The sequence below is a fragment of the Drosophila tropicalis genome, unplaced genomic scaffold (genome assembly GCF_018151085.1).
Source record: "Drosophila tropicalis isolate 14030-0801.00 unplaced genomic scaffold, ASM1815108v1 contig_158, whole genome shotgun sequence".
NCBI lineage: Eukaryota > Metazoa > Arthropoda > Insecta > Diptera > Drosophilidae > Drosophila > Drosophila tropicalis.
In genome coordinates this window covers 6,496,629-6,523,981 of record NW_027172602.1, presented here as the reverse complement: position 1 = coordinate 6,523,981, position 27,353 = coordinate 6,496,629, and the positions used below count along the sequence as shown (strand labels likewise).

General features: G+C 33.9%; 1 protein-coding gene across 50 annotated transcripts in view; it reads left to right on the top strand.

Moving 5' to 3' along the window:
- The first annotated feature begins 5,163 nt into the window (after positions 1-5,163).
- Positions 5,164-27,353, top strand: part of para (paralytic) — a 71,720-nt gene continuing 49,530 nt past the window's right edge. For 33 of the 50 annotated variants that reach the window (XM_068297668.1, XM_068297678.1, XM_068297640.1 and 30 more), the window contains exons 1-8: positions 5,164-5,206; positions 8,819-9,441; positions 12,027-12,115; positions 12,315-12,505; positions 16,017-16,049; positions 20,634-20,789; positions 20,893-21,098; positions 25,518-25,646. In XM_068297668.1, coding sequence (XP_068153769.1) covers positions 12,356-12,505; positions 16,017-16,049; positions 20,634-20,789; positions 20,893-21,098; positions 25,518-25,646 — 674 coding nt within the window. In that variant the 5' untranslated portion in view covers positions 5,164-5,206; positions 8,819-9,441; positions 12,027-12,115; positions 12,315-12,355. The remainder of the gene's footprint in view (positions 5,207-8,818; positions 9,442-12,026; positions 12,116-12,314; positions 12,506-16,016; positions 16,050-20,633; positions 20,790-20,892; positions 21,099-25,517; positions 25,647-27,353) is intronic. The other 17 variants (XM_068297583.1, XM_068297454.1, XM_068297693.1 and 14 more) reach the window with 3 other exon arrangements.

Sequence of the window (27,353 nt, the reverse complement as noted above, 5' to 3'; positions counted from 1 at the left end):
GTATGTATGCATTCAAGGATTTTTATGGCCATAACTGAAAGGTATATATGTATGTATGTATGTACATGCATACATACATATGTACATATATATGTACATTTGTATGTTGGTGTGTGTAAATGATGCATAAAAATATACATGCATGAATTATACAAATATATGTAGAAGAAAAGCAAAAACTGAGTAATTGAAAACAAATTTATTTAAAAGTTTGTGCCACTAACAAATTTGAGTGAGTGATGGACGGATATAACTCAATACGAGGGTGAATCCATAAGTTCCAAAAGAAACTACTAATCCACAATGAAATCATAATACCATTGAAATGGTGTCGATCTGTTTATGCCTCTTTGTCCGTCTATATTACCATATAGATCTCAAAGACTATACGATTTAGAGATATTAAACTTCCCGTGTTAAGTTTCAACTATTTAATACATGTATATAGTTATATACTATCGTCATACATTCTATCAGCCCATTAAGTTCTTACCAGTTGACTTTGAATGCCGCTAGGTGCGCTAATGTGCTTATGTCCTTGTAGGAGCAAAGCAGATTGTTTCTGTTTGTTTCACTTGATATAATTCTATCTTAGAGTTTGCATTTACTGCGCCGTCGATCGATGAACTGTGTATTGAATTAGGTTGCAGTTAAAGTCGAAAAGAAATGTGGATGATTGATAGGTTCACCCCACTTATATACAGCGTGGTATGCATATGAAGAGTCTTTTAAATCCTTTTCCGCCACCACACCATCTTCTCCTTCTGCTAATCGGCTGCGCAATGCAGTTAACCCCGAAAAATATAAGGAATAAAACAGTGAAGCAAATGGCTCCACTGGCCTACAATTTGTGTGCTCCATTTAGCCTCTTTGCCAAATAACCATCCCCACTATCCAACCCACCATCCTCTCCCACCACTAGGTGGCGGTCCTCCTAGTTTTATGTAGTTCTCAATTTCTCAAATGCCGAAATGTCCCGAACGGTTTGCCGAAGTGATCACTGAAGCTAAGGCTCAAACGAGCGTAATCAAATGAAATCAGTTGCTCACAGGATTTTGATAGGGGCACACAAAGAAGCCAAAATGCATTGTCACTTTGCAGGAGTTGCTACACATGAACAAAAAGAAAACTAATGTTTCATTTCGTCCTTACTAGTTTATTGGGCGTTTGATCGTATGAAACGTATAATTTGGCGCAGTGTATAACAATTGCTTACATTTCGCAAACATACAAGCATATGTGTCCATTTAGATGTGGACACATATAAAATACTTTGCATTCCCTTTCTCTCCCCATCTATCTCTTTCTCTCTTCCTCTTTCTTTCATTCGACAAAGGTAAACCATTTTTTTGGTTTTCGTTTTGTGGCATTTGCGTGGCATTTGGATGATTTCTGCTTATTTCCTGGCCGGTCTCCCATCTCTCCTTTCTCCACCCCCCTCCGTCCACCACTCCACTCCCGTCGTCATCCATAGGCGACTAGCCACTAAGTTTAATCGCGTGCTTGGCTCACATTTTAATGGTAAAGTCGCTTGTCGTCGTCTTTGTCGGTTGCCACAGCAACAAAAGTGAAATGGCTAAAAGAAAAATAGAAGAAACGAAACAAAACCACACAAGAGAAAGAGAGAGAGAGAGATAGAGAGAGTGTGTGTGTGTGTGTAAGAGGTAAGTGTAACTGTAACTGTAACGGTAATAGAGCAAAAGTTGCAATTGGGTTACATTTTACTCCTCCTTGCCAACTGTCCAGCGACAATTTTTTGCTTTAGTTGTTGCCTTTTGCCTTGGATATGAAAATAAATTAACACACATATGCATACACACACACACACACACACACACAGACAAACTTACAAACACTTGGGCATGTAATTTTGTAGGTACTTCAATATTATGCGCAATTATGATGGCGGCATAATTAGCGTTGTTGTTTCTTCTTGTTTTTGTTGTTGCATAAGTTGGTGTGTGTGTGTGTCCTGGTAGTATATTATGGCAATGTCGAATAGTCCTTTAACTGTCAGCACGTAAAGAACAGCCGCAGCAGACGGAGCGCAACACGCGCTCGTCTCATAAACCAAATTTATGCAAATTCTGTTTGCCCTCCAGTTTCTACATACCTTCTTACATACCTTCTTCACCATTATCATCATTGTGCTTCATCTGCTTCTTCCGCCCTCCCTCTCTCTCTCTACCTACACACTCTCTCTTTCTCTCTCTCTCTGTTTCTCTTTCTATTTTAACCAGTATAAAGGAAACGCACTGCTGAATAATGTAAGGTTATGTTACGTGTCATGAAGTAGGAGGCAGCTGAAGAAGTAATATACACTCACTCGCACACACACACACACACACACACACTGACGCACAAACAAACAAACATTTCTGTATAAAGACATACAAACATATTAAAGAAAGTGAAACTCACAAGTGATTTAAAATCTTTTCAATAATCTCAAGTCAAGACTTTCACTTGAGAGAAATTCATCCCAACTTCTTGAATTTTTACACTCAATGGCATTAGCACCTGGGTTCATTGGCGCCATCTAGTGGCAATGCAATACAAAACCGAGTTTATTTTTAATTGGTAATTATGATAAGATAAATTACAGCTGACTGATTAACTTATGTGAGTATATTTAGTCTGAATAAGGTTACTATGAAATATTGATCAGAATTCCCTCTCTCCCTTCATCTCCCTTTCTCTGGATTTGTGTGTTTCAGAAGGTGTGGAATTTTAGTCGCATTTGACAAGGTGATGGACAACAAATACCGTTGCATTACCTTGCTGCCGGCCCACCCGCATACCAGGCCGCCCCCCTCCCTGCACTCCCTTCCTTGCTCCAGCTAGTAGGGTAAACGGTGCCGTTGTCAAAATGTCGTCATTGTTCATTCATGAAATGTTCACCTTTTTTTTTGTTGTTTTTCTTTTTTCAGTTTTTTTCTGTGTTTTTTTTTTCACTTATATATTTCTTTTGCTTATTTTTTACCCAACAGCAACAAAGACCGCAATGGCCGCAAAATAAAATGGTGGTGCGGAGAGTGGAGAGAGGGCGAGAGGGAGTGTGGTAGGTATGGGGGGGAATATAAATTGGAAAAAGGAGAAGAATCAGAGAAAGAAAACAGAAAACTAGCACTAGAAACAGAACCCTGAAGACGGACAGAGTGTGCGATGAGGAAGAGAGAAAGAGAGAGAGAATGAGAGGGAGAGTGCGAGAGTGAGTAAGTGAGTGAGTGAGAGAGAGTGTGAGAGGATAATGGAAGGGGAGAAAGAAGGAAATGCAGAGTGGCAAAAAGGAGTGCTAACTGAAATATGTATGTGTGTGTGTGTTTGTGTGTGTGTGTATGTCACAGGAGGACATAGTGAAGACGTACGTGCGTTTCTGCTGCTGCTGCAGCATATGACACACACACACACATACACACAAATACTCGCTAAGATTCTCTGACATCATCCACAGCTCTACATATATGTATACATCTGTATATATGTGCACACACACACACACACACCACTACAAACACATGGTACCTTATAACGTGGGCGTTGATGTTGTTGTTGTTATTGCTAAGGCATTTAAAATGCTTGAAAATCCAATTTCAATTGAACCCATGCAAAAAGTTTAAAATCGTCCTGACAATGCCGATGTATGTATGTATATATGTGTGTACATATTTGAGACAAATCTCACATTATCTGAATTTTAATCACTATCGATTTAATACAGAAAGAATCTTCCACTTAATGAAAACTAATTTACCAATATTTCGCCTCATTAAATTTGCGAAAACAATATTCAAAAACTATTTCATTTATATTCATTTGTTGCAGTTCACAAATGCTTTGGATTTTTTTTTTTAATGATGGATTATGATAAATTGGTAATGTTTTTATACTCAAGATTTAGCTTGTTTAATTTAATTAGCAATACTTCTTTATATTTCCTTTTGAAATTGTTAGAAATATGTACATACTTGAATATTGAAATTCCTAGCATAATAAGTAGGGCAGCTCAAAGTAATAGCCAATGTCCATTGCCCTTCAATGGAGGTTAAATTTGAAAAATCACAAATGTTCTAATTTAATATACCATGTCGGATCTATGGCTATAAGCTGAGTAAATCTTTGGCCCCTAATGTATGGGATGTATTGATAACTTTTTAAAAGTTATAAACTTGAAAACTTTTGGACTCTATGGAGCAAAGTTCCCCATTTTACAGCCTTAAATCCAACTAGATCTAACCACCGATAGTCTAAGGTATTAATATTTGAATAGAAAAGCCTTCGTGATTTGTCTATTTCTTTATAGTACGATGTATTATTAAGAAACGAATTATGATTAAAGGAATTGAATGAAAGCAAAAACCTAACCTATCCTTAAGGTTGTAAAACGAATGATACATATATTCAATTTATGGATTATATCCTTTTTATTGTGGAGTAGTTTAATTTGATTATTTGACGTACATTTGATAGCTAATTACGCCGGAATAGTCATAGGCCAAGCCCAGGCCAAAGGCAAGGAGCTGTATTACTGGAATCTGTTGGCCTGTCTGTGTGCCTGGCATTCGAACTGTTAGGTGCTGGTGCACTCATATTGTTGCTAATGACTTTGCAAATGAAATGCTTTTGCTTTTGGGTTTTTTGCTTTACTGCTTTCAGAGTTTGTCTTTGGCTTGTGTGTGCTTTTTTTCGCCTTGACGTATGCCATGCTTTTTTTCTCTCCTTTTTTTTCCGCTTCGTTGTTTTTTTTTTCTTTCTTTTCGTTTTTGATCGCTTCGTCTTGTCCTGGCCTGACTTGCCCTGGCTTGGGTTCTCTCTTGTGCAGGATTCGAGAACTGAAACGTTTGTTCGTGTCCTTTTTGCAGCCTTAGCCTTGTTGCTGTTGCTGTTACTGCTGCTGTTTGTTGGGCCTGTCCCAATGACCGAGTCTCTGTCATATTCGGTTTTTATTGTCTCACTCTCTCTCTCTCTCTCTCTCTGTCGCTTTTTCTCTCCGTGTGTGTGTGTGTGTGTGAGTGTGCGTGTGTATGTACGAGGTCTGTGGCAGGAGCCAAGTGAACAAAAAACTGGCACACTGGCACACGAATGCCCGCAACGAAGCTCCCTCCAAAAAGCCGAAGTCCAACTGAACGAAAGTCACGCTCTGCGTAGACACACGCGCTGCGGCAGCTGACAGTTTCAGTAAACCACGGAGACGAACGGATTACGGGTAACGAAAAGCAGTAGCTAGCAACCAACATCAACATCAGACAACAGAACAGAGAAAAGAAATGAAATAAAGAAAAAAATAGCAAACAAAAAAAAAAAACTTGAGTTTAGTTGAGCGATCCGCATGAAAAATATAACAAACAACCAAAAAAAAAAAAAAAAAAAATTAAAATCAAACTAAACGAATACGAATATAAAACAACAGCAGAATAAATCTACAATATATTTAGATGCAGATATTCCATACAGAGAGCTACACACATATAAGCAGATATATATGTTTGGCAGTGCAAAAAACCCGAATCCAACTAACAAAAATGAGAGAAACGCAAAGCAGAAAGCTTTATATAAGTTTCTCTCACAAAAATTTGGTGATTTTTTTTTTCATTGCATTTTTTTTAATGTTTGTCAAACAAATTAATTTTTTTCTGCTTAATAGTGAACGGAACCAACCAACGAAACAAATGAAAAGTGTTACAAAGCGCCAAGAAAGTTGAGAAATATATTCACATATATAAAAATGTATATATATATGAGAATATCTTTTATACTATATGTATATATGAGTGTTTTTGGTTCTCCTCATGGCTTTTTTTTTTTTTGTTTGTTAATAGAAAGAATGGCGTATACTTAATGTGGATGTTGCGTATACGCCTAGTTCACGAATGTATATACATGTATATAAATATACATATATAAATGTATATATATATTTGTGTGCGAGTATGTGTGTGTGTTGCTGAGTGTGCGTCACACACCATGTGTTTATCAGAATTGAACAAATTGAGGAACAAAACGAAAAAAAAAAGAAAATACCTAGAAAAAGCAGGAAAAATATTAACAGCCCGCAAAAGTAGGCAACGATTTTTTCCCCAACAAAATAAACGCAAGAAAGAAGATTGCGCTTAAGGAAAGGGAAGAGAGAGACAGAGTGATAGGGGGGAGGGAGAGAAGAAAGGAGGGAGTCAAAGATTGGGGTAGGGAGTTGAGCAAAGTCCACACATGGAATGGCTAAACGAAGTGGAGTTGTATATATATATATATATACATATATATTATACTCCATACAAATATACGTATTAAGTGTTTGTGCGTGTGTGTGTGTGTGTGTGTGTCTTGTGGACTTTCGATTTTTCGTGACTTGGTTTGTCCTTTATTGTTGTTGTTGTTGCTGTTGCTGCGGCATTCGCCTGCTGTTTAGGTTATGTGTATCTGTCATGTCCTTTTCCCTTTTCTTGCTGGCTGCCTTTTTTTTCTTTTTTTTTCTGTTGCTAAAGGAGCGTCTGCGCTGGCACGAAAATTCAACTCAACACAATTCAACTTAACTCAACTCGAACAACAACAACAACAACAAACATTTGTGAAGCAGCAGCGGCAGCAGGAGCAGTAGCTTGGCGGCATGGAAGGAGGTGGTATGACTACGTCGAGGAGGTTCGTGTTTTGGGGTTAGGGGTTACGGGTTACGGGTGACGGGGATAGGTGCACTGTCCTAGTCAGAGCTGGCGCCTTGCTAACTGGCTAAGCGTCGCGCGTGTTTCGTGTCCTTTCGGTTCGTTTCGTGTTTGGTGCGCGAATATAAGCGAGCGACGACGACAACGACAAACGAAACGAATAGCATGAGTATTAGGGGCCAAAGGAAGCAAATTGGGTGGAAAGGGGACTGCGGGAATGGGGCATGCGGACGAGGCCACCAAACGAGACTTAAAAAGGGACAACAAGCAAATTGCCTTGGCGCTTACAACAAGAACAAAAAATGAAGGAAAAAATATAATTTATATCTTATATATGCATGTACATATGTATATATACCTAGGAACAAATGAACTAAAAAATATAAGTAGAAGAACATTTCATATGTAAGTTCAACAATAGAATATTGTGCAATGTTCATTGGGTTAAAGGAAATTTTAAAGTTAACCATCGCACTTTCTCTTAGACTTGCTTCAGCTCCTTCTTAATGTCCTTTACCACCCCACCCCACCACGTTTAGGTCGACTATACCACGCAATACTCCATTTATTTCTGGCCATTTGTTTGTACATTTGATTGTTGTCTCAATAGAGAAATTTACATAACCCAAATTGCTTTATAAATAACTTATTAAATTACGCATACGAAAAGTATCAGAAACACACACTTACACTCGCTCACACACAAGACACACTAACACATGTAAAGAGGAATGTGGAAAGTATTTGGAAAAGGACGTAGAAAATTTAATGGAGATTGAACAAAATTGTTCAACTTTAAACTATGCGCCAGGCACATAATGTAGGTCAATACGAACTGTCACAATGATCAGCATATTTCCATATGCATAATAACGGCATTCCTCAATATCAAACTGACCGCAAAAAACACATAAAGGAACAGAAACTACAATTGAGCTAAGGCAGAAATGCCCGCAAAAGTAGGCAACAAATTGTATGCAGTTCTATTATATTTGATTTTCTTTTTTGTTCGTTGTTGTTGTTTTTTATTGCTGTTTTGTTAATGTTTCGTTGTAAGTGTTTTATTTTTTTTTTTTTTTAGCTTTTTTATTTCTCGTTTTTCAAATGATGACCTAAAAATAGCCAAAGCCAAAGCAAAGGCAAAAGTGGCACAACAAAAGTTGTGTTGACAACGAGTAATAGAGTAGAGGGCAGGGTGGAACAGCACGAGGGTTGCGCGAGGGGTTTGGTTGGTTAATGGAAGGATGGGAATGAAGGGTGGAGGATAGCGTAGCATTTGCTTGTTGGTTTTGCGGCGAATTCAGCAAATTGGTGCAGCCTTTTCTAGTTTTTTTTTATCCCCCGTCGTTTGATGTTGGTTTCCGTTTGCTCTCCCTTGCTCTCTCTCTCCCTTTCTCTCGCGTACGCTGTCCTCCAATCTGCCACAATCTCGTTTTGCCTTTCTCTCGCTTTCTCCCTCTCTCTCTCTCTTTTTCCTCTTTCTGGTTGTGTGAAATTTCACGTGCGCGCGAAATTATTCTACGATTTTTACACCAACAAAAAAAAATCCACATTTCCTTTTTTTTTCTTGTGCTAAAAATCAAAAAATACAAAAGTGAGATGAAAAAACATTATTGTGATGAACAAAGATAATAATTAATAACATCAAAAACGAAAGAAAAAAAAAAAAAAAAAACAAACGCAGCATCAAAGTTTATGAACACCTAATAACTATGAAATATTCGAGAAGTCATTGATTAGCCGGCCCCAGAGCAAAGAAAACTAACACTAACACTTTTCCTTTATTACTTATGCTTTTCATTACCCTCGGAAAAGTGGCTGTCCCATGTCTGTGTTTTTTTTTTCCTTACTGAGGTGGTTTCCGCTTTTCGCCGCAAAGGCAAACAAAAGGACATGAACTTATGAAATTATTTCAAAGCTTAGTAACAATTTGAATAACAAAAGAAATACATACTTAAATATATTTAAGTACAAGATTATATAATTGTACACCTAAATCTAAAGATCCTTTTTACTTTTTTCCCCTGTGCTGGTTCTTATTGAAGGGAAGCAAGGGAAATTCACTTGTCAATCACACTTGTTAGTTTTTATTGTTCATTAAACATAACATAAATTTGCAGTTTTATGGCCTTTAGTTAAGCAAATTATTCGTGTAATTGCAGGCGACGTTTGCTAAATTAAAATAAGTCAAAAAACAAAAGAACCATTAAGTATAAAAATAAAAGCAAAATCAAGAAACGTAGAATTTAATAAAAACAAAACTCAATAATAATAACGAATAATTAGTATTTATTATAATAAAATTCCAAACCAATAACAACAAAAACCTTTAACTGATAAACAAAAACAACAAAACAACCAAACAATCCATTAATAGCAACAGCAACTAAACTAATTGCAACGCGTCGTCTTCAGAATTAAAGCAAAGATAATTACAAAGATAAAAAATAAGTCAAATAATAGCAAACAATAGCAACAACATCAATAGCCCCAACTACAGCAACTACAGCAACAACAGCAACAACAACATAGCCAACAGCTACAGCAACAACAACAACTACAACAACATTTTCTGCTTCAATTTTACTTCATTCCGTCTCCGTATGTGTGTGTGTGTCTCTCGCGTGTGTGTTGGTGCATGTAAATGTGTGAGCAACAACAACAACAAGAACAACAACAACAACAACAACATCAATAGCAACATCAGCAATTAAAACAAAATTAAACAAAATTATTGTTAAAGAGGCAAGCAGCAAAACGCAACATCGATTGACATCGATTAACGGTAAGTTTCAGTAAACAAAAGGAAATGTAATTATATAAGTTTCTCAAATCAGTTTTCATCAGTTTTTGCCGTGAAAATTTCCTTCCTCTATAAACACTTTCTAACTGGAAATTGATAAAGAAAACTCATTTCTTCAGTCTTCGTGATTTTATTTGCCAAAGATTCGATCTATGGAAAGCTAAATATTTAAAAGCTTCTAGAAACAACACAGACAAATGATTAAAAAAGAAGCTCCAAGAGCCTCTTACAAAAAATTTAGTGAATTTAACACCAAAAAACCAATTTTTATAATTACTTTAATGAGAAAGTAACTAACATATATCAAAAACTGACTATATGAAATTTCATTAGGCTAAAAAATAGTTTTGATCTTATTGATACATAGATGTGGTGAGAAGAGATGGAGCAGGGATCACATTCCGGGCTGTATTTAGTTCTTTAAATCAATATTTAATACGTTAAAACGTTATGAACTTATTTGGCTCTCTGTTAAAACGCTTTTTCTCCATTTCAAAGTGATTTTCCTTGAAATATTTCTAAAATACTGTAAGAATGTCAGTAACTTTCCAAACTCTTGTATTTCAAATCGAGAACTGTTGGAGGACATTTATAGTAAATACTTTATGTACTTGCTACAAACGGATATGAAAGGCAATAAAAATGATTTCTTTTAACAGTTTACATCAGTTTCTACATGCTTTTTCTGTTGCTTTCTCTCTTTTAACCGTTTTTATTTCTTGCTTCATTTTTTTCTACTTATTTTTTTTGTGACATTTCAGATGATATTTTGGAGGGCAAACTTTTACCGTTCTAGCAGCCACTCAACAACTTAAATTCCTTAACACACACACAGACCATAGTTTCGTTAAAAGAAGGAAACATTCCACACACACACACACACAATATTACATTGTCGTTACACAGTCATAGACAGGGCTAGCGGGATTCAAAGACAAAGAGAGCAAACTTTGATTCTCTCTCACAGCGCAGCCAGAAAAAGTAACCGAAACAGCCAGAGAAATATTTGACAGACAGGGCAGAGAGAGTGCAATAGAGTGGGAGAGAGAGAGAGAGATAGAGAAATGAGTGGGTGAGAGAGCAAGAGATAGAGAGTGCTAAAGAGGAAACGTAAGACAGGCAGGACGATTTCTCTTGTAAAATGTAAAATTCATTGACCAACAAGGAGAATTTCATTCAATTTCGTTACGTTTGGAATTTTTGAAACAATTTTTCAAATTTCCCAATATATCTGCACATTTTTATTGCCTCCCATTTAACTCTCATTCCTCAAAGTTTGTGTGCTATTGCGGCCTCTGGCTTTTTGGTTTCTCGGCGTGTGTGAGTTTTTGTAAATATGAGTCATCATTTTGGCAAAAGGAAAACATCAAGCAAATGCGAACAACGATGGAATATGATTTGTAATTTGTACATTTATAACCACATAATATTGAATGAAACAACAAATACGAGCACACACACACACACACACACACACGAATGTAATATATGAAATACATATATTTGGTTATGTAGAGGCGAAATATCGAACTGACCTACTTACACACACACTCACACACGCACAGGCATGCCAAAAAGCAACTGAAAGAGTGCTTTGACCTTAGTGGAGGCTGCTTATATAAGAGTGAGAGAGAGAAAAAGAGAGAGAGAGAGAGCGTGAGCGAACACCAGTGAGAGAGGAAGAGAGGAGGAAACTGAGTGATGGCAAGAGAGGGGCTAGAGAGAATTTTGAGAACTGGTTCCACTAACTGATTTTGCTTCTTCTCTGTTTTATTGCTCTTGTTGTCTTGTTTTAATTACCTATCTTTGATTTAGCGTTTTAATTTACTTTCTCGATTCTTTTTTATTTTTATCGATTTTATCGGTTGCCGGGAATCGTCAAATTATATGCCGCTAATTTAATTACTCTTTTGTGACAGTAAGCTTGTAAAGTAAAACAAAATGCTCTTTCCATATTGCATTTTCTTTTTGCCCAAAAGTAGGCAACACAAAACTACTAAATGCTCATAATTACATATGCATGTGATTGAAGTAACATAAAAAGGATAAAAGCCATTTGAAAATATTGATTAACTTTAAAATACTTATCCCACGCCTTAAGCTTGACCATTTCAAGGAATGTTTCCAGATGCATCTATATGTATCTGGTTTAATTGGTGGCTTAAGTTAGCCATGAGCCATCACCTCGTATGTGGTTAAACCTAAACGTCTTGTTTCTCAAAAAGGCCATTGAGTTGCGATTCCCAACCATAATGGTTCTCTAGCAAAGTCTCCTGATGACAAAACTGATTGCTATATATAATTAACTATTACTCTTACTAACATCTAAACAAGCAAAAAACCAAGCCAATTAACCTAGGTTCAATATATTTTTCTTTGTCTCTGATTGATAAAAATAACATATGTATATGTAACTACGTCAAGGCTTTCATTTAATTGAAACAGATAATCATTTAATGAAATAGAGTACATGTCTAAAGCACCAATGGGTTGGGTATATGAATACAATATATATCGAACTGAAACATTAACGTGTTATTTTCCTTCTATTTTTGATATATTTTTAGAATTGTGCTAAGCGGTGGGCGCTACTCGAACATGGCGCCTCGGATATAGTTGTAGCTTTAATGTAGCAGGCGACATCCATGTGCCTCATGTAAGTAAAATCAAATTTATTTTCTTTTCCCTGTCAGTAATTACATATAAATGTATCTAATATGTGGCTATATATGTCGCGAATGGGTAATTTTCTATAAATTGGGAGTGTGTGAAATGAATATGAACATTTTGTTTTGTTTTCTTTTTGGTTTCCTTTTTTGTTTTTTGTGGATCTTTCTGTCGCACATTTTTTACAGGCCTTGGAAATCTAAGGCTCTCATCGTTGGCCGCATAGACAATGACAGAAGATTCCGACTCGATATCTGAGGAAGAACGCAGTTTGTTCCGTCCCTTTACCCGCGAATCATTGGTGCAAATTGAACAACGCATTGCCGCTGAACATGAAAAGCAAAAGGAGCTGGAAAGAAAGAGAGCCGAGGGAGAGGTGGTAATTATTTATAACTGAATGCTTTTTACGTTTCTATATTTGTCCATCCTTATTTTTGACTCTCATTTTTCTTCGAATTATATGAAACTTATCTTTAATTTATTGTGAAATATATATACATATATCGATATCTCTCTTATATTATTATATATATTGTTTTTTTTTTTTTTTTTGTTTTTCGTTTAGATATAATATTATATGTATTATTATTATTATTATGCGCTCAATGTATGTAAACAATTATGTGTATCTTCAACTTTCCCCCCAATTACCTGACAGTCGGTATACATATGTATGTACCTATGTATATATATACATATATCTACATATTAAACAATCAAAAACTCTAAAAACAAATACATACATGCGTACATACATATGTATAAATACTTAGTATAGGTTTATCGATTAATGCTACTTTAAACTAAATAAGCTTCTGTTTGTGCTTCAAGCAAAACTTTCTGAAACTTTCTGAAAAAAATGTCTAATTATATTAATAATTATAATAATTATATCCCCGAAACCTTTACATTCTGCATACTTACATATGTATATGCTGTACATACATACATACATACATATCAGATACAAATACATAGATATACAATATTTACATACAAATATATACATACTTACATAATCCCAAAAAAAGACATTAACCACTTATTGTACGATATCTCGTATGAATCTATCTTACCCTACCTATCCTATTTACATACATATATCTATATCTATGTCTATATTATGCGTCTATGTATATAATCAAACCCCATCCAAAAATCTAAGCTATATAATTAATAAGGACATGTATCTTCTGTATTACCTCATCAATTAATTTCTGTTCTATATGCATATATATTCTTCATAGTTTCCCATACGCTCAATATATATCTATTCATCAATGAAGTTTCATATCTCAAAGATTCCGAACAAATATTTCTATATGTATCTATGTATGTATATCGATCCCCCGATTAGCCACTATATTATCGATATACAATGCAGCTAATGACTATTAATATATAATATAAATCAGAAACAGAATCTAAATCAGAATCAATCATCTTCTGTGAGCTTGTCCCCTTATAATCATGGCAGAACATTCTTCCATATATTCAGCACTAGCACTGTTGGCCCCCCTGTCCCCTCCTTCCACCACTCACCACTCTTCTGTCTCTCTGTCTCTCTCTATATGTATACATATATTTCTGTCTCAATACTTTTGATTATTATTACAGTTTTCTTTTTATTTTTAAATATACGTTTTGAGTTTTCAAAATTCCAAAATACCATAACAACAAAATTTTAAAAGTATTTTTCATTCTCTGTTTTGTTTTTTTTTGTTCGTTTCATTTTTCTTTTCTCTTCTATTCTGCATTGTAATTCCCTACTTCCCTATCTATTCCTATAATCGCCGTAATCGTATTTACTATCCAACATTTTCCTGACATAATTGTTGTATGTTTGTTTGTTTGTTTCAATTGATAAAAAGTAACAAAAATGTGTATTCTATTGGCTTCGTAATCGTGTTCTAATTGTATTTTCTGTAATATCTGTAATTAATTCTATACCTTTACCGTTTACAAAAAAAAAAAAAAAAACAAAACAAAAACAAAGGCAAAAACAAGAAAAAGATAATATTTTCCATTGGTTTACAATTTGCTTTAGTTTCTGTCTCTCTCTCTCTCTCTGTCTCTTTATTTTGATCATTTGTGTTTTGTTGAATTTTTTGTTTCATCACTTTCTTTTCTGTTCGGGTTGTCGACCCTAAATTCGACTTGACATCTGTCTGTGTGGGTCAAAGGGCACACCTCTCAGTGCACACATCTCAACATACCACAACAAGAAACGAAACTCCGTGTAAATAGATCGCCAAACAAATGAAACGAAATACATCATGCAAAGAAACAAATCAAATGCATTCTAGAGATCCAACAATCGAAATCAACATTGAAATGAAAATCTGAAATTTTCTTCTCCCTTGAAAAATAAAATACTGTTGACAACAATTCATTGTGTATATTATTGCGACTCATTTGACCAGTGAACTGAAATGAAATGAAGCACTCAAATCCATTACGAAAAATAAATTAATTTGAATCCAAAACCACACCAAAGAACATATATACCTATATCTACATATACATATACACTTGCAGATGCCTCTCTATTGATATGATGGGACTCTACTTAGAGGGGCCTTACACCCACTAATCCGAACACATTTAACCCTTTTAACTGCCTTTAGTTGCAGAAAACATAAAATGAAAGAGATTATTCGGCCTATCTGTCTATTGAACTCACTTTTGGATGCAACTTGAACGAAGAAGATATCAATTTCCAAACATCTCTATATCCTAAGAGATATAAACATTCACTAGGCATCCCAGTTGGCATTATAATCGGTCTATGAGGGACCTCTAAAGAGCTGTCCACCAGCTGAACCTTAGCCAAGCAATATAAGTACCAACTAAGGGTTAAAAGATCCTAGTGTTCGTTATTGTTAATTGGAAACCAAACCAATTCTCTCTATGAAATATACAATATCTATTCAATTTATTGTTATTCGTTTAGAGATCTATTTCTTCTCTGCAAGGGTATATGTATATACATATATATATATAGATGTGTATATACAGTGGATCATATCATGCGTGCACCAACAAATCTTAGTTCACTGTTTCCTACGTCCTACTTACCTCTATCTGTTTCGCCCTCTCTCTTTCTCTATCTCTCACTTTCTCTCTCTCTCTCTCTCTCTGTCTGTCTCTCTATATATCTAATATCTGTTTCTGTCTCTGTCTCTTGCTCTCGCTATCATCCGTCTATGTCCTAAATTCGTAAGAATCGTTAAAGTGTCCCCTAAAAATCATCTCTCTATAGCGCTTAAATTAAAAACAAAAAGTAAAAGAAAAATAACATAGAACATTTTTTTAGTATAAATAAATAGTATATATAGACTATGAGAGTGTCGTCGGTTCTTGAGACTCAATTAAAATCATAATTTTCAATTTCATATATACAATATATGTAACTTGCAATCTATAAATATATACATACATATATATTAAAATATATTAAATACATGCATACATATGTATGTGTAATTAATATTATATATACATATGTATATTGTTTAATATTTTGTTTGTTTTTTTTTTCCACTTTTCATTCGTGTAATTTTTCCCGTTTTATTTACAACTTTTTCTCTACCTTTTTGAACGCTCTCAAATGATACTTTTGCGCGCTGCTGACTGGAAACAAAAATAATCAATAACACAAAAAAAAAAAAATAATAATCGTATAATGAATAAATTAATAATCAATTATGAATGCGAATTTGGCGCTTGCAACATCAACAACTTAACTACAAATATTTATATAAAAAACAAAAAAACAAAACCAAAAAAACAACATTTCTCTTCTACTTCTTCTACTATATTTTTTTTTTCTTTACGATACTTCAAATCAAAACCAAAAACCCAAATCTATTACCAAAATCTTCTTTCAGCCGCAATATGGTCGCAAGAAAAAACAAAAAGAAGTAAGATTTTTGCTCAGAACAGATAAACAAAAAAAAAAAAAAAAAAAATATCCAATCCACAACAACAAAAGAAACTTGACTTAAACTCAAAAACCTTAAGAAAAAAAAACTAAACAAAAAACCAAATAATAGCGAAAAAAAAGAATTACAATAATTTATTGTAATTAAAACTTTAGTTGTTTTATTATCTTTTCTTTTTCAATCAATATCTATATATTATATATATATATATTCTATACATATATAATATATATATATATATACTTTCATTATTTTCTGTACTCTTTTCATTTTGAGTTTGTTCCATGTGTTTTTGTTCACTTTTTAGTTTCATTTGTAAATGCCTTAAATACTTATTACCAATTATACTTACCTACCACCCCTACTAACTAACTAACTTAGTCAAAAACCAAAAAAAAAAAAAAAACACATTTCTCTTCTTGCTATATTGTACTAAACAAAGTAGTTTTTATATCTCAACATATGCATATGTATATGTAAATGTAAATCGTATATTTTCGCCAATTTCCATTACCTGTTTATTTTCCGCTCCTTCTTTGCAAGCAAACCAACAACAAAAAAACCAAAAACAAATTGTATATAGCTTTTATATGTATCCCCGATATACTTATTCACAAGTGCTGAAATTTTTGAGGAGTTTTATACAAAGAAGCTAACCATTTAATAGTTAGGAACAAATCATTCTATTATCGCAACAATTTGCTGCAGGTTTCATCCTTTCTCGAAACCTTTTCTTTCTTCAGTCAGTTCCTATAAGTGTTTAATACTCAAAGCAGACATTTATGTCTAGAATAACTTTCTTTTACTATTGCTTATCTAGTGTCAAGGACAATTCGTACACTTCTCAAAGGGAATAGGCTGCCAGCTTCTTTTATATATATATACACCTTTTTTGGCTTTACTTATTTTAGCTAAACCCCTCGCCTAAACTATTCTAACCTATGCTAACTTGAACTTTGGCTTCTCTCTACTATAACTACATATAAGTATTGTAATTACTTAGTAAATTTCACTCCTTTCTTAACTCTAATACCGCTCTGTACCCTGTATGTAATATGTGAGCCAATTCTAAGCCCCTTTTTGTTGCGTGCGAGTGTGTGTATTATGTTATATTACGTTTTTTTTGCTAACTAATACTAACTATTATGTTTTCGTGTAACCATTTTCTATGCGTGTCTCTGTATGTGTGAGTGTGTATTAGATGTTTCCAACAAGTGGAAACTTATATACCTATATATGTATGTATACATTGTTGTTTTTGTGTCTAATGACTATAATTTTAAAAAACTGACTTGTGCAGAATGTAGGACACTTTTTTTATATAGATCTACATACATATGTATCTATGTATGCTTAGGCAAAGGTTTAGTTTTTAGGGTCATTTATTTCTTTTGACCATACTATGCAGTTGTCTGATGATTTGCAAAAACAAAACAAAAAGAATAACTTAAAATGATAAAAAAAAAAAAAAAAAACAACGACAAAAATAACATAAACAGTTAGCAATTTGTCAAAAATTTGCCCTAGCAAATTTAACTATTGCTTTCATCTAATTGTAAATGAAAATATAAAATACAAAAACAAACAAAAGAAATAACTCATAACTGCTTCGAAAGGTAAACTAAAATCCAACTTTGTATTGTAAGTGTTTTTCAATGGTACAAAAAAAACAAAAAAACTAAAAAAAGGCAAAGAGTAAGTGGACAAACACAAAAATAAAGCATAAACATTAAGACATATGGACAACAAAATTTTTGAAATTTTTTATCAAAAACTAGAAAAACAACAGCAACAACTACAAGAAAGTTTGTTAATGCAGGTTTTTTGTTTAAATACTTTTTTGAACTTTGATTTTCTTTCTATTTTGGCTTCTAATTTATAGAGGAGAATGCTTTGGCATCTTTGATTCAATAATAAAATTAGGTTGTAGTTTATATAAATCATATTATAAGATCAGAAAATGCATTTAAAATCGCAAAGGTTAAAGATAATACAGATCCTTTATCAATTTTGACATTACAGTCATCTGTTTAGGAGTGTTTTATGTAACATATTTTATTAGATACTTCCAAAATGGCAATTTCTAATTATAATTGTCTTAGGAAAGCTTATTTTCAGATCAAAAACGGCTCCTATATCGGGAGATAATAGCATCTTAGTCACGACTTCTCTTAATAAGTTGCTTATGATGCCTTCTTTCATTCAGTTTCGATTCTTTTTAGAGTCATACTTTAAATACACGGTGATGGTCTATATATTATTGTTTTGTACTTTAAACAAATCTTAATTAGAACATATAAAAAAGCAATTTTTGAGTCTTCTTTTCAATCATTTGTTAACTAACAAAAGGTCTCGAAAGTGACTAATCAAGGTGACTTCTTAAATGGAGTATCAGCATTTATTCGATTATCCCTAAAATGACAAGCAAGTGGGAAATTGTCTGGAAAACTCTCTTTCAGAAATGTTTGAAGTATCGATAAGAACTTATATAAATATATCTAAGCCTTTATAATAAATTGATCAATTGATTAGTTGCGATAATAATTGCATTTTCGGATGGTAGTGGAAAAATCTATTTATTTTTATTAGTTTGTTAATCAATTGAAATATTTTGTAGTGTTTTCTTAGTGTTAAATACATATGCATACAGTTACTATGTAAAATTAGTGCGAATGTGTGTGTGCAAATGTGTTAATCTGTACGCGTGGGTGTGTGTGTGTGTGTGTGTGTGTCTATGCGTGAGTAGGTGGGTTAGGGATTCTGCATGCCTTTGTCATTCGTTTGAAATGCGTCAAAAATTTTGTAATCAAGAAGCGAAGGCCAAACTAGAAGCATCTTTTTGTCCGGCTGAAACCAGCTGTGTTTTAGTGTGTGTGTGTTTGAGTGTGTGGTTCGCCTTTTATTAGTTTAAATATAGACCAAACGCGCCACCACCAGAGCCGGGACACTGGAAGCAACTCCAGGGTTCCTTTTTCAGGGCTCGCAATTGCGTCAAAGTCAACATTCATACACAGACACACACACACAATCACTTGTACACACATATACATATATATACAATCTAATTGTCACGCCAAGCCAAGCTGGGCCAGGACAGGCCAGGCCAGCCAACTATTATGGAATTTTTGTTATTTTTTACACACACACACACACACATACACATAGATACAGACTTCTATATGGTATATAAGACCAACAAAGTTGAACATAAAATGACGTTAGACATTTTTGCTTTTCTTTTCTCTTCTTTTGTGTGGCTTTTTGCCTTTACTTTTGGGCATTGCATGCTGAAAGTAAAAACTACTTTCGATATGTGTGCGTGAGTGTGTGCGTGTCTGTATGTGTGTGTGTGTGTGTGTGTGTGTGTGTATTAACTAAAATTGATTGGGCAACCGAAGAATGAATGTCTCTGCATGGCTGTAAAATTGAACATTCAATTACATTGTCTGTTACTTTTAAATGCTTTTCAACACTGTAACATTCACATAGACTTACTAACACTTACTTACAAAAACAACCGTTTTCCCACACTGTTCTGTAAATAATAACTTTTGTTTTGGCATGTCCGATCTTCTTATTCATTTTCTATTATTGATTTCCTTTTTTGCTTTATTTCTATTCCAACTTTTTCAGCAACCTTTTTGTCTTTCTTTCCAAACAATAATGTTGATGAATCAGAAAACCCCAAAAATGAAAAAGAAGAAGAAAACTACACCAAGAGTTTTTCAACTTCGATTATGCATACCACACACTTTCGAAAGAAAGCAATTAATGAAATTGGTTTTCTATTTAATTTCGGTTTACCGAATTTTTTATACACTTGCCAAGCTTCAAAATGTTTGTTCTAAGTCCGTTTTTAAATGAATATAATTATATTAAATTTATCTTACTTATCGTATACGTGATATCCATTCTGTTCCTTAGTTTCTTTAGCCATAATAGATTACTCTGTCCTGACCAGTTCCGATTGAGATCTCACAAGGAATTCTCTCCTTCACTCTCTCCCTATTACTCTGTTACCTCATTTTCTATGCAAGAGTATAAAAGAGAACTTAAAACACTCCAAAATTAAACCCCCCTCCCCTTCTCTTCTCGCTACCGCAACATACAAATGTTGGCCCCATGTCTTTGCCCTCCAATGTTGCCCTCTCCGAATCTGTACATTACACTATATACTATATATCTCTTTATATATGATATGCAAAAATATAATTCACAAACAAAAAAATTGTCCAAAAATTTATATGTTGTCTTTTTTGGTTTACCTTTTTTTGTTGTGAGTTTTTTATTTCCATGTTGATTTCTTGTTTTTTTTTTTTTAAATTTTCGAATTTATGCTACCGTAGATCTCTACATAGAAAATTCTAGCAAACTGACTGTAAAATTCTAATACCCTATCCTATATATACCCAAAATACCAAATAGACATGGTAATCTATTTGGATGTAAGGCTAATCTCTGAATTGTTGCTTCAATTTCTATTCCCAAAATACAATCACGTACGACATCTAAATTCGACTTGACAACTGTGACCACTTTGACACTGAACTGAACAAACAACAGATCCGATATGATGACGAGGACGAGGATGAAGGTCCACAACCGGATCCTACACTTGAACAGGGTGTGCCAATACCTGTTCGATTGCAGGGCAGCTTCCCGCCGGAATTGGCCTCCACTCCTCTCGAGGATATCGATCCCTACTACAGCAATGTATTGGTAAGTGACGGCGATTCACCACCATCAATTGTCATCAGCGATAAGTGGATGTACGAATGTAACTACATCGATGATATCGATGTCTTGATCTATCTATCCACAGACATTCGTAGTTGTAAGCAAAGGAAAAGATATTTTTCGCTTTTCTGCATCAAAAGCAATGTGGCTGCTCGATCCATTCAATCCGATACGTCGTGTGGCCATTTATATTTTAGTGCATCCATTATTTTCGTTATTTATCATAACCACTATTCTCGTGAACTGCATATTGATGATAATGCCGACAACGCCCACGGTTGAGTCCACTGAGTAAGTATCCAAAGATAACTGTTTGTCCAATAGTATCTAAAATGCTTATCAGCTCAAAGATATTGTATGAATGTGGAAGATATACATACCTTCATATTATATCTTTAGCTATAAGTTTCAATTGTTAATTATTATAATCCGATATGTGGCCAAAAATCGTGCAAAGACAACAAATGAAATTCTTTAGTTAACACTTTGGACTTTATGTTATTTTTGATTCAATCTTTTTTTAAGCAGCCAACTATATTCAAAGATATATACCTATATATATACTTACATATATGTATCCGATTTAACTATTACTTACTTATATATTATCTACAATTATTACCTACATTTAAATGTAATACAGTTTTTTTTTTTTACGATATTAATGCAGATGTGTATTTAGGTCAAAACTTACTACCACAAAAATATACGTTTTTTTTTTATATATTTAAAATATATATATATATGATATACTTATATTTCCGAATCAAGAACAACAACAAAGAAACAAACAACCAACAACAAACTTACGGGCCAAAACGATAGAAAACAATATCGATTACTGCTCCTTTATAATACTTTCGAGTCCAAGGATTTGTGTATTTTGTACAGAAAATTGTAATTCCATTCTAATTGAAAGAAAAAGTAGTTGTAAAAATATTTATTTGATCTAGCGTTGAATTCAAAACAGCGCATCAACTATAAAATCAACAATTTATAAAAACATTAACTCACAAAAATGTAATTAAAAAAAAAAAAAAAGAGATTACAAAATCTTTTCTCATTCAAATATATTCACATGCTTTTCCAAATCCATTGTAAATGCATTTTCTAAATCGATTCGAATAACAAACACTTTTCCCAATTTCGTGACCAGTTTGATTTTGGTTTGTTCACAAAATAAAAGATGAAAATGAATTAAAACGAGTAAATAGAAATTTTGAAAAAAGAAATACATAGCAAACAGTAAAATTATAGAATCCATATTTATCTACTTTAAACATTGTAGTAAGTAGAATTTAAGTATCTACATAATCTCTATATACAAATTGTCCTACATTAATTGTAGCTTAATGTATTTATAATTAGAATATTATAATATATAGAAGTTTTTTTAGTTTTCATTCGCGTTACCGATTAAAAACATTATCTTCAATAGATCTCCCACCTAAACTCGAAAACGAAAAACGATTTAATTAATGATCCCTAATTCATGACCATTTCATAAAAAAGTTTTTAATTTATTATAAAGTCAAACTGAGTTCGAGTTTGAGAAAATGTTAAGAAATATTTCTCGTTTTTCGTTTCCGAGTTTGCTTAGTGTATATACTTACTTATAATTGGTAATATATAAGTAGAATTTATTTGAAATTTAAATGCTAAAAATAAGCCAAAAACCCTCTGACAAAAGAAAATAAGAATACCAATGTAATTTATAGCTACATATACATATATACATTCTTACATATATTAGATAAACAATAGTAGGTTGTATAACTGGTACTTTGAATCATTTAGTTTTGTCCCCCCGTTCCTAAATACATTTTCCCTTTATCGGGCTTAGATTCCATTAAAAATCTGTCTCTCATTATTCAATTTGGAGTAAAAGTAAAACAAATACAAACTGGGTATTCGACAGTATTCCCCTATGTATGTATGTATGTAAAGGGATATCGTTTGTCCTTTATCATGGATGTAACAATGCAGTACTGAAAATTTATCAAAATGCTCACTTCATGGTAGAAATAAATGAAAACTTTGAATGATAATTCTTTTTAACATGTATAATACATTAATTTTGAATGCAGCTGGGTTTCATCTCCATAAAGAATATCTCTTAAGCATACATACATACATACATATTTGAATATTAAGTAGCAAAAATATAGAATGTATAGAACAAACCATATAACATTCCAATTGTTATAGAACTCTGGCTAATAGTTCTAGTTTAGTTTTCTTTATAAAATAGTAAAAAAAAACCGTACATAATTAGTTTACAGTATATCACAGGGGTAGATAGACTATTACATAGGTGCATATAGGTACATTCATTTGTACATAAATATATATATATATATAAATAAACTATAGATTTGTTTAGCTAATGGTAAAATGTATAACGGTATATCTAGTTGAAAGCGAGCAAATTGCAAACACACAATTACCATAAAGAAAGTGAAAAGAGTAACGTCATTTTTTTAGCTGATATCAAAAATATTGTCGCAGATTTGGTATCAGAATGATAACCCTCAACAGACAGAGAGAGAGAGAGAGAGAAAGAGAGACAGTGCTAGGTAAGAAATATTTTAAGAGAGTGAGAGACAGAAAGAAGAATTTTAATAGAAAACAACACCAGCCAAAGACATAAAGATCTGCGTACCAAGACAGTGTCGCACACACACACACACATACACAGAGAAATCTAAGGCTGGTGCCTATTTGTCAGGAGCGGACTAGAATCCCATCATCTCCTGCTCCTCATTATCTCGGTGCCCATTTTGATCGGCTACTACACAGCTCCGAGCCGAGCCGTTGCCGAAGTGATATCGGCGTGAGTAAAAAATTCAATCAACTTTGCTTCACGCCTTTGTTTGGAGAGAGAGAGAAAGCAAGAGCGTCAAATTGCTCTCTTTCATGCGATTGAGTGGAATCTTATCTATGTATATGCTGTATGTCTGTATGTGTCGCCATTGGTGTGACGTCGGGTAGAAGGAGGAGAAGGAGCACATAATACCTGCAATTAAAACACATCTCAAGTGTCCTTCACAGGCATTGAGGCCTAGGTCAAACGCCATAGCTCACCCACATCTTTGTCACAATGCCTTCGCTCCTTCTCCTTATATCCCCCTTGGCCGTTCAGCTAGCGACGATGACTTTGAACTAGTTGCACTTGGAAGAAGAAGAATACCCACAAGACACAAAAAAATAAAAAAAAATGAATATCCTTATACCTGTGGACGGCGTCGACATCGAAATGCCCTTTTTCCCTTTATTTCACAAGAGAATTTTAAATAAATTCATAACTTCCTTAATGACTTCCCGACCTAAAAATGATTGTTTTTTGAATGTGTGGACTTTTCTAGTGTGTAAAGACACTGAACAACTTTGTTGTTCTTCGTTCTATTCGTCAATCGGGCTGTCGTTTCGTCTGTCTGTAAGCCAGCCCTATGCATTTGCTTAGCCTGGCTTAAATCAGTCAAATGGCTAACCACACACACACACACACACATGGAAGTGAAGGTCGTTATATTGATCTGACACCAACCAGCATCGACATCAGCCTGAGGCATCAGGCAGGTTAAGTATTAACCATTATTGACATTGACAATTGTCTAAGCGGCGCCATGTTCGATTGTCCAAGACTGACTGTCTGCCTGCTCGTTCAGCTGCCTGTCCGTCTGTCCGCCTGTCCACCTGTTCGCTCGTCTGTCTATCTTCATCTTGGCCAAGTGCTCTTTGATGTAACCGCTATTCATCTTAGGCAGCAAACTGCACATAAATGGCTAATCCCTAAGATATGTACTTATTTGCCTACATACATTTATGGACCACCTAATTAACAACTCATTCTAAATGCCATGTGCTCAACCGGAACTACTGCCGAAGATTATTGCATAATAAATATTGCTCAATCCGATATCTTAATTTATCATCACGCAATGAATACTACGATATCATGAATACTCTTTCCAAACGTACTGTGTGAGTGTGTGAAAATGCCTTGGTTTTATCTTTTAGTCTATACATAAAGAGACAGGTGGTTCCTTATGCGAGAATGTAGAAATACAGGAATACCAAAGTTAATGGCTTAACAAAATCTTAAGTGAGATTAGTTTAATCATCTACCTACCATTATGCATACATATGGTATGTCCTAAGTAAGTTAAGTTGTAAGTTATATAAGAAAAGAAAACTAATTTAAAATCACAAAATTAATTTGATTAGCCATAACATATATATTATACATGTATGTATGTATCTAAGCAGATCTTTCATTCTTTAACGACTCTTTAATACTCCACCGTGAAATACTATATACCTACATATGTATGTACATTCATACTGCTCCATACACACTCATACTCCTGTGTGTGTATGTGTGAACAATTTTTTTGTTGTTTGTTTGAATGGTAATATCGAAATTATAAAATCAGACAAATTTGAAATTATCTATTGTTCTTCTAAATACAACAAATTTGCCTTATAACAATATATATATGAATATGAATATGAATATGAATATGAATATGAATATGAATATGAATATGAATATGAATATGAATATGAATATGAATATGAATATGAATATGAATATGAATATGAATATGAATATGAATATGAATATGAATATGAATATGAATATGAATATGAACATGAATATAGAAGGCAATTCCAATTCGATGCGATTTCGCTTTAATTCGTTTTTAGGGTGATATTCACCGGAATCTACACATTTGAATCAGCTGTTAAAGTGATGGCACGAGGTTTCATTTTATGCCCGTTTACGTATCTTAGAGATGCATGGAATTGGCTGGACTTCGTAGTAATAGCTTTAGCGTGAGTTAATATGAATTAACTAAATAATGATCTATCTATTTCAATTGATTATTTGTTTGATTTACTTACTCACCCAATTTGCTTTGGCCCAACTCAAGTCAATAAATTGGGCCAAATCAATTGACTTGTTGTAGCTATTTAACAAACTATATCCACATTCCTTTCACTATTTACTCACTTATTGATAATCCTGCATTTTACTATAAACATTTTGTTTCTTTCAATTATCAAATTAGCTGATTAATTATTTCATTAATTTATGCTAAAAGAACACAAACAATATATAACACATTACGGGAAATTAAAATCACTTTTACTTGCCACATTCATAATAAATACATACATTCTATTTTTTAATTACACCTATACATCTCTCGCACATTTGTAAGTCTGTGTGTGTTGATGTGTGAGTAGGGTGCATAATTAGTACGTAATAAATAAATTAAGCAAATATTTATGCCAAGGTGAAGCGGATCCAGCGGCAGAGCTCCATCATTGCCAAAAAGTTTCTAGAACAAAAGGCAGGAAATTTGATTTCCACTTTCTTCTTGTCGTTCATGCTCAGAACAAACCCCAAATCTTACATTTGGATACTCTCCTGATACTAATCCAGATCTTTTTCTGCTCATAAATTTAAATGTGACTACTATTCGATTAGTATTTAGTTAATTGACAGTAGCCAATTAGCTTTACATTATGCAGACGTCATGTCGTGTGAAATTACGCCTGTTGAAGTTTATGTTTATTTTTTTCATACTTTTAATTAATGCATTTAAAAAAAATGGCTGAAATTCTAGAGCTTGTCGAGTTACAGGATATTTTACTTTGATTTCGACATGGAAATAAGTCCATACTTATACATACAGACATATATGTACATATATGTAAATATGTATTAAAATAATGTCCGCATACACATACACGGCCATAGGGCTACATATACATGCAAACATGATGAAATGTCACGGCAGCTAAAATTACACATACGCCATGTAAGCCAAAGAGCTGGCACAAAAAGTCGCGCTAGTTGAGCATTTTTATTGATTTATTTTTCTTGTGTATATTTGTATATGTGTGTGTGTGTTTTTTCTTCTTGCTAATGACGCGCCCAACACACACACACACACACACACACTCACACACACTCACACACTCACACACAAATACATACAGACACAAAGTAGAGGATTTTCTATGATTATTTGAAATACCAAAAACAAATATCCACTACCAACTCTTACACACAGACAGCAAAACCATAAACAAATTTTTTGGTATTTTATTCTTTGTTTCGTGACAATTTCATTTCATTGCTTTTTGTGTGCTTCGTTTTAACCATTTATTGGGTGGGCTGTCTATTTGCCCTTTTTTCTTGTTTTTGTTGTATATCGTTTCTTTTTTTCTCCCCTTTCTTGTTGGCTTTTCGTGCAGGCAGTTGGCGGCAGGCGGCGCCATTAAGTCGACCAGCCTTGGGGTTTTGTTTTTTAAAGCTCACTTTTAGGCGCCTAACTTGAATTCCCTTTTCTTTTGTTTGTTGTTGTGGGGCGGCACGGAGCGAAGGCGCATGGCGGAGTGTTGGTGCCCGTATGTGAGGGGGAAGTGAGGGGGGATTGGCGCCCTCAAAGAGGGCTAAATTAGAATGCAGGGCAATTTAAGGCCATGCCATGGAAGTACATATAAATGACAGCATTCTCATTGCACGCAATG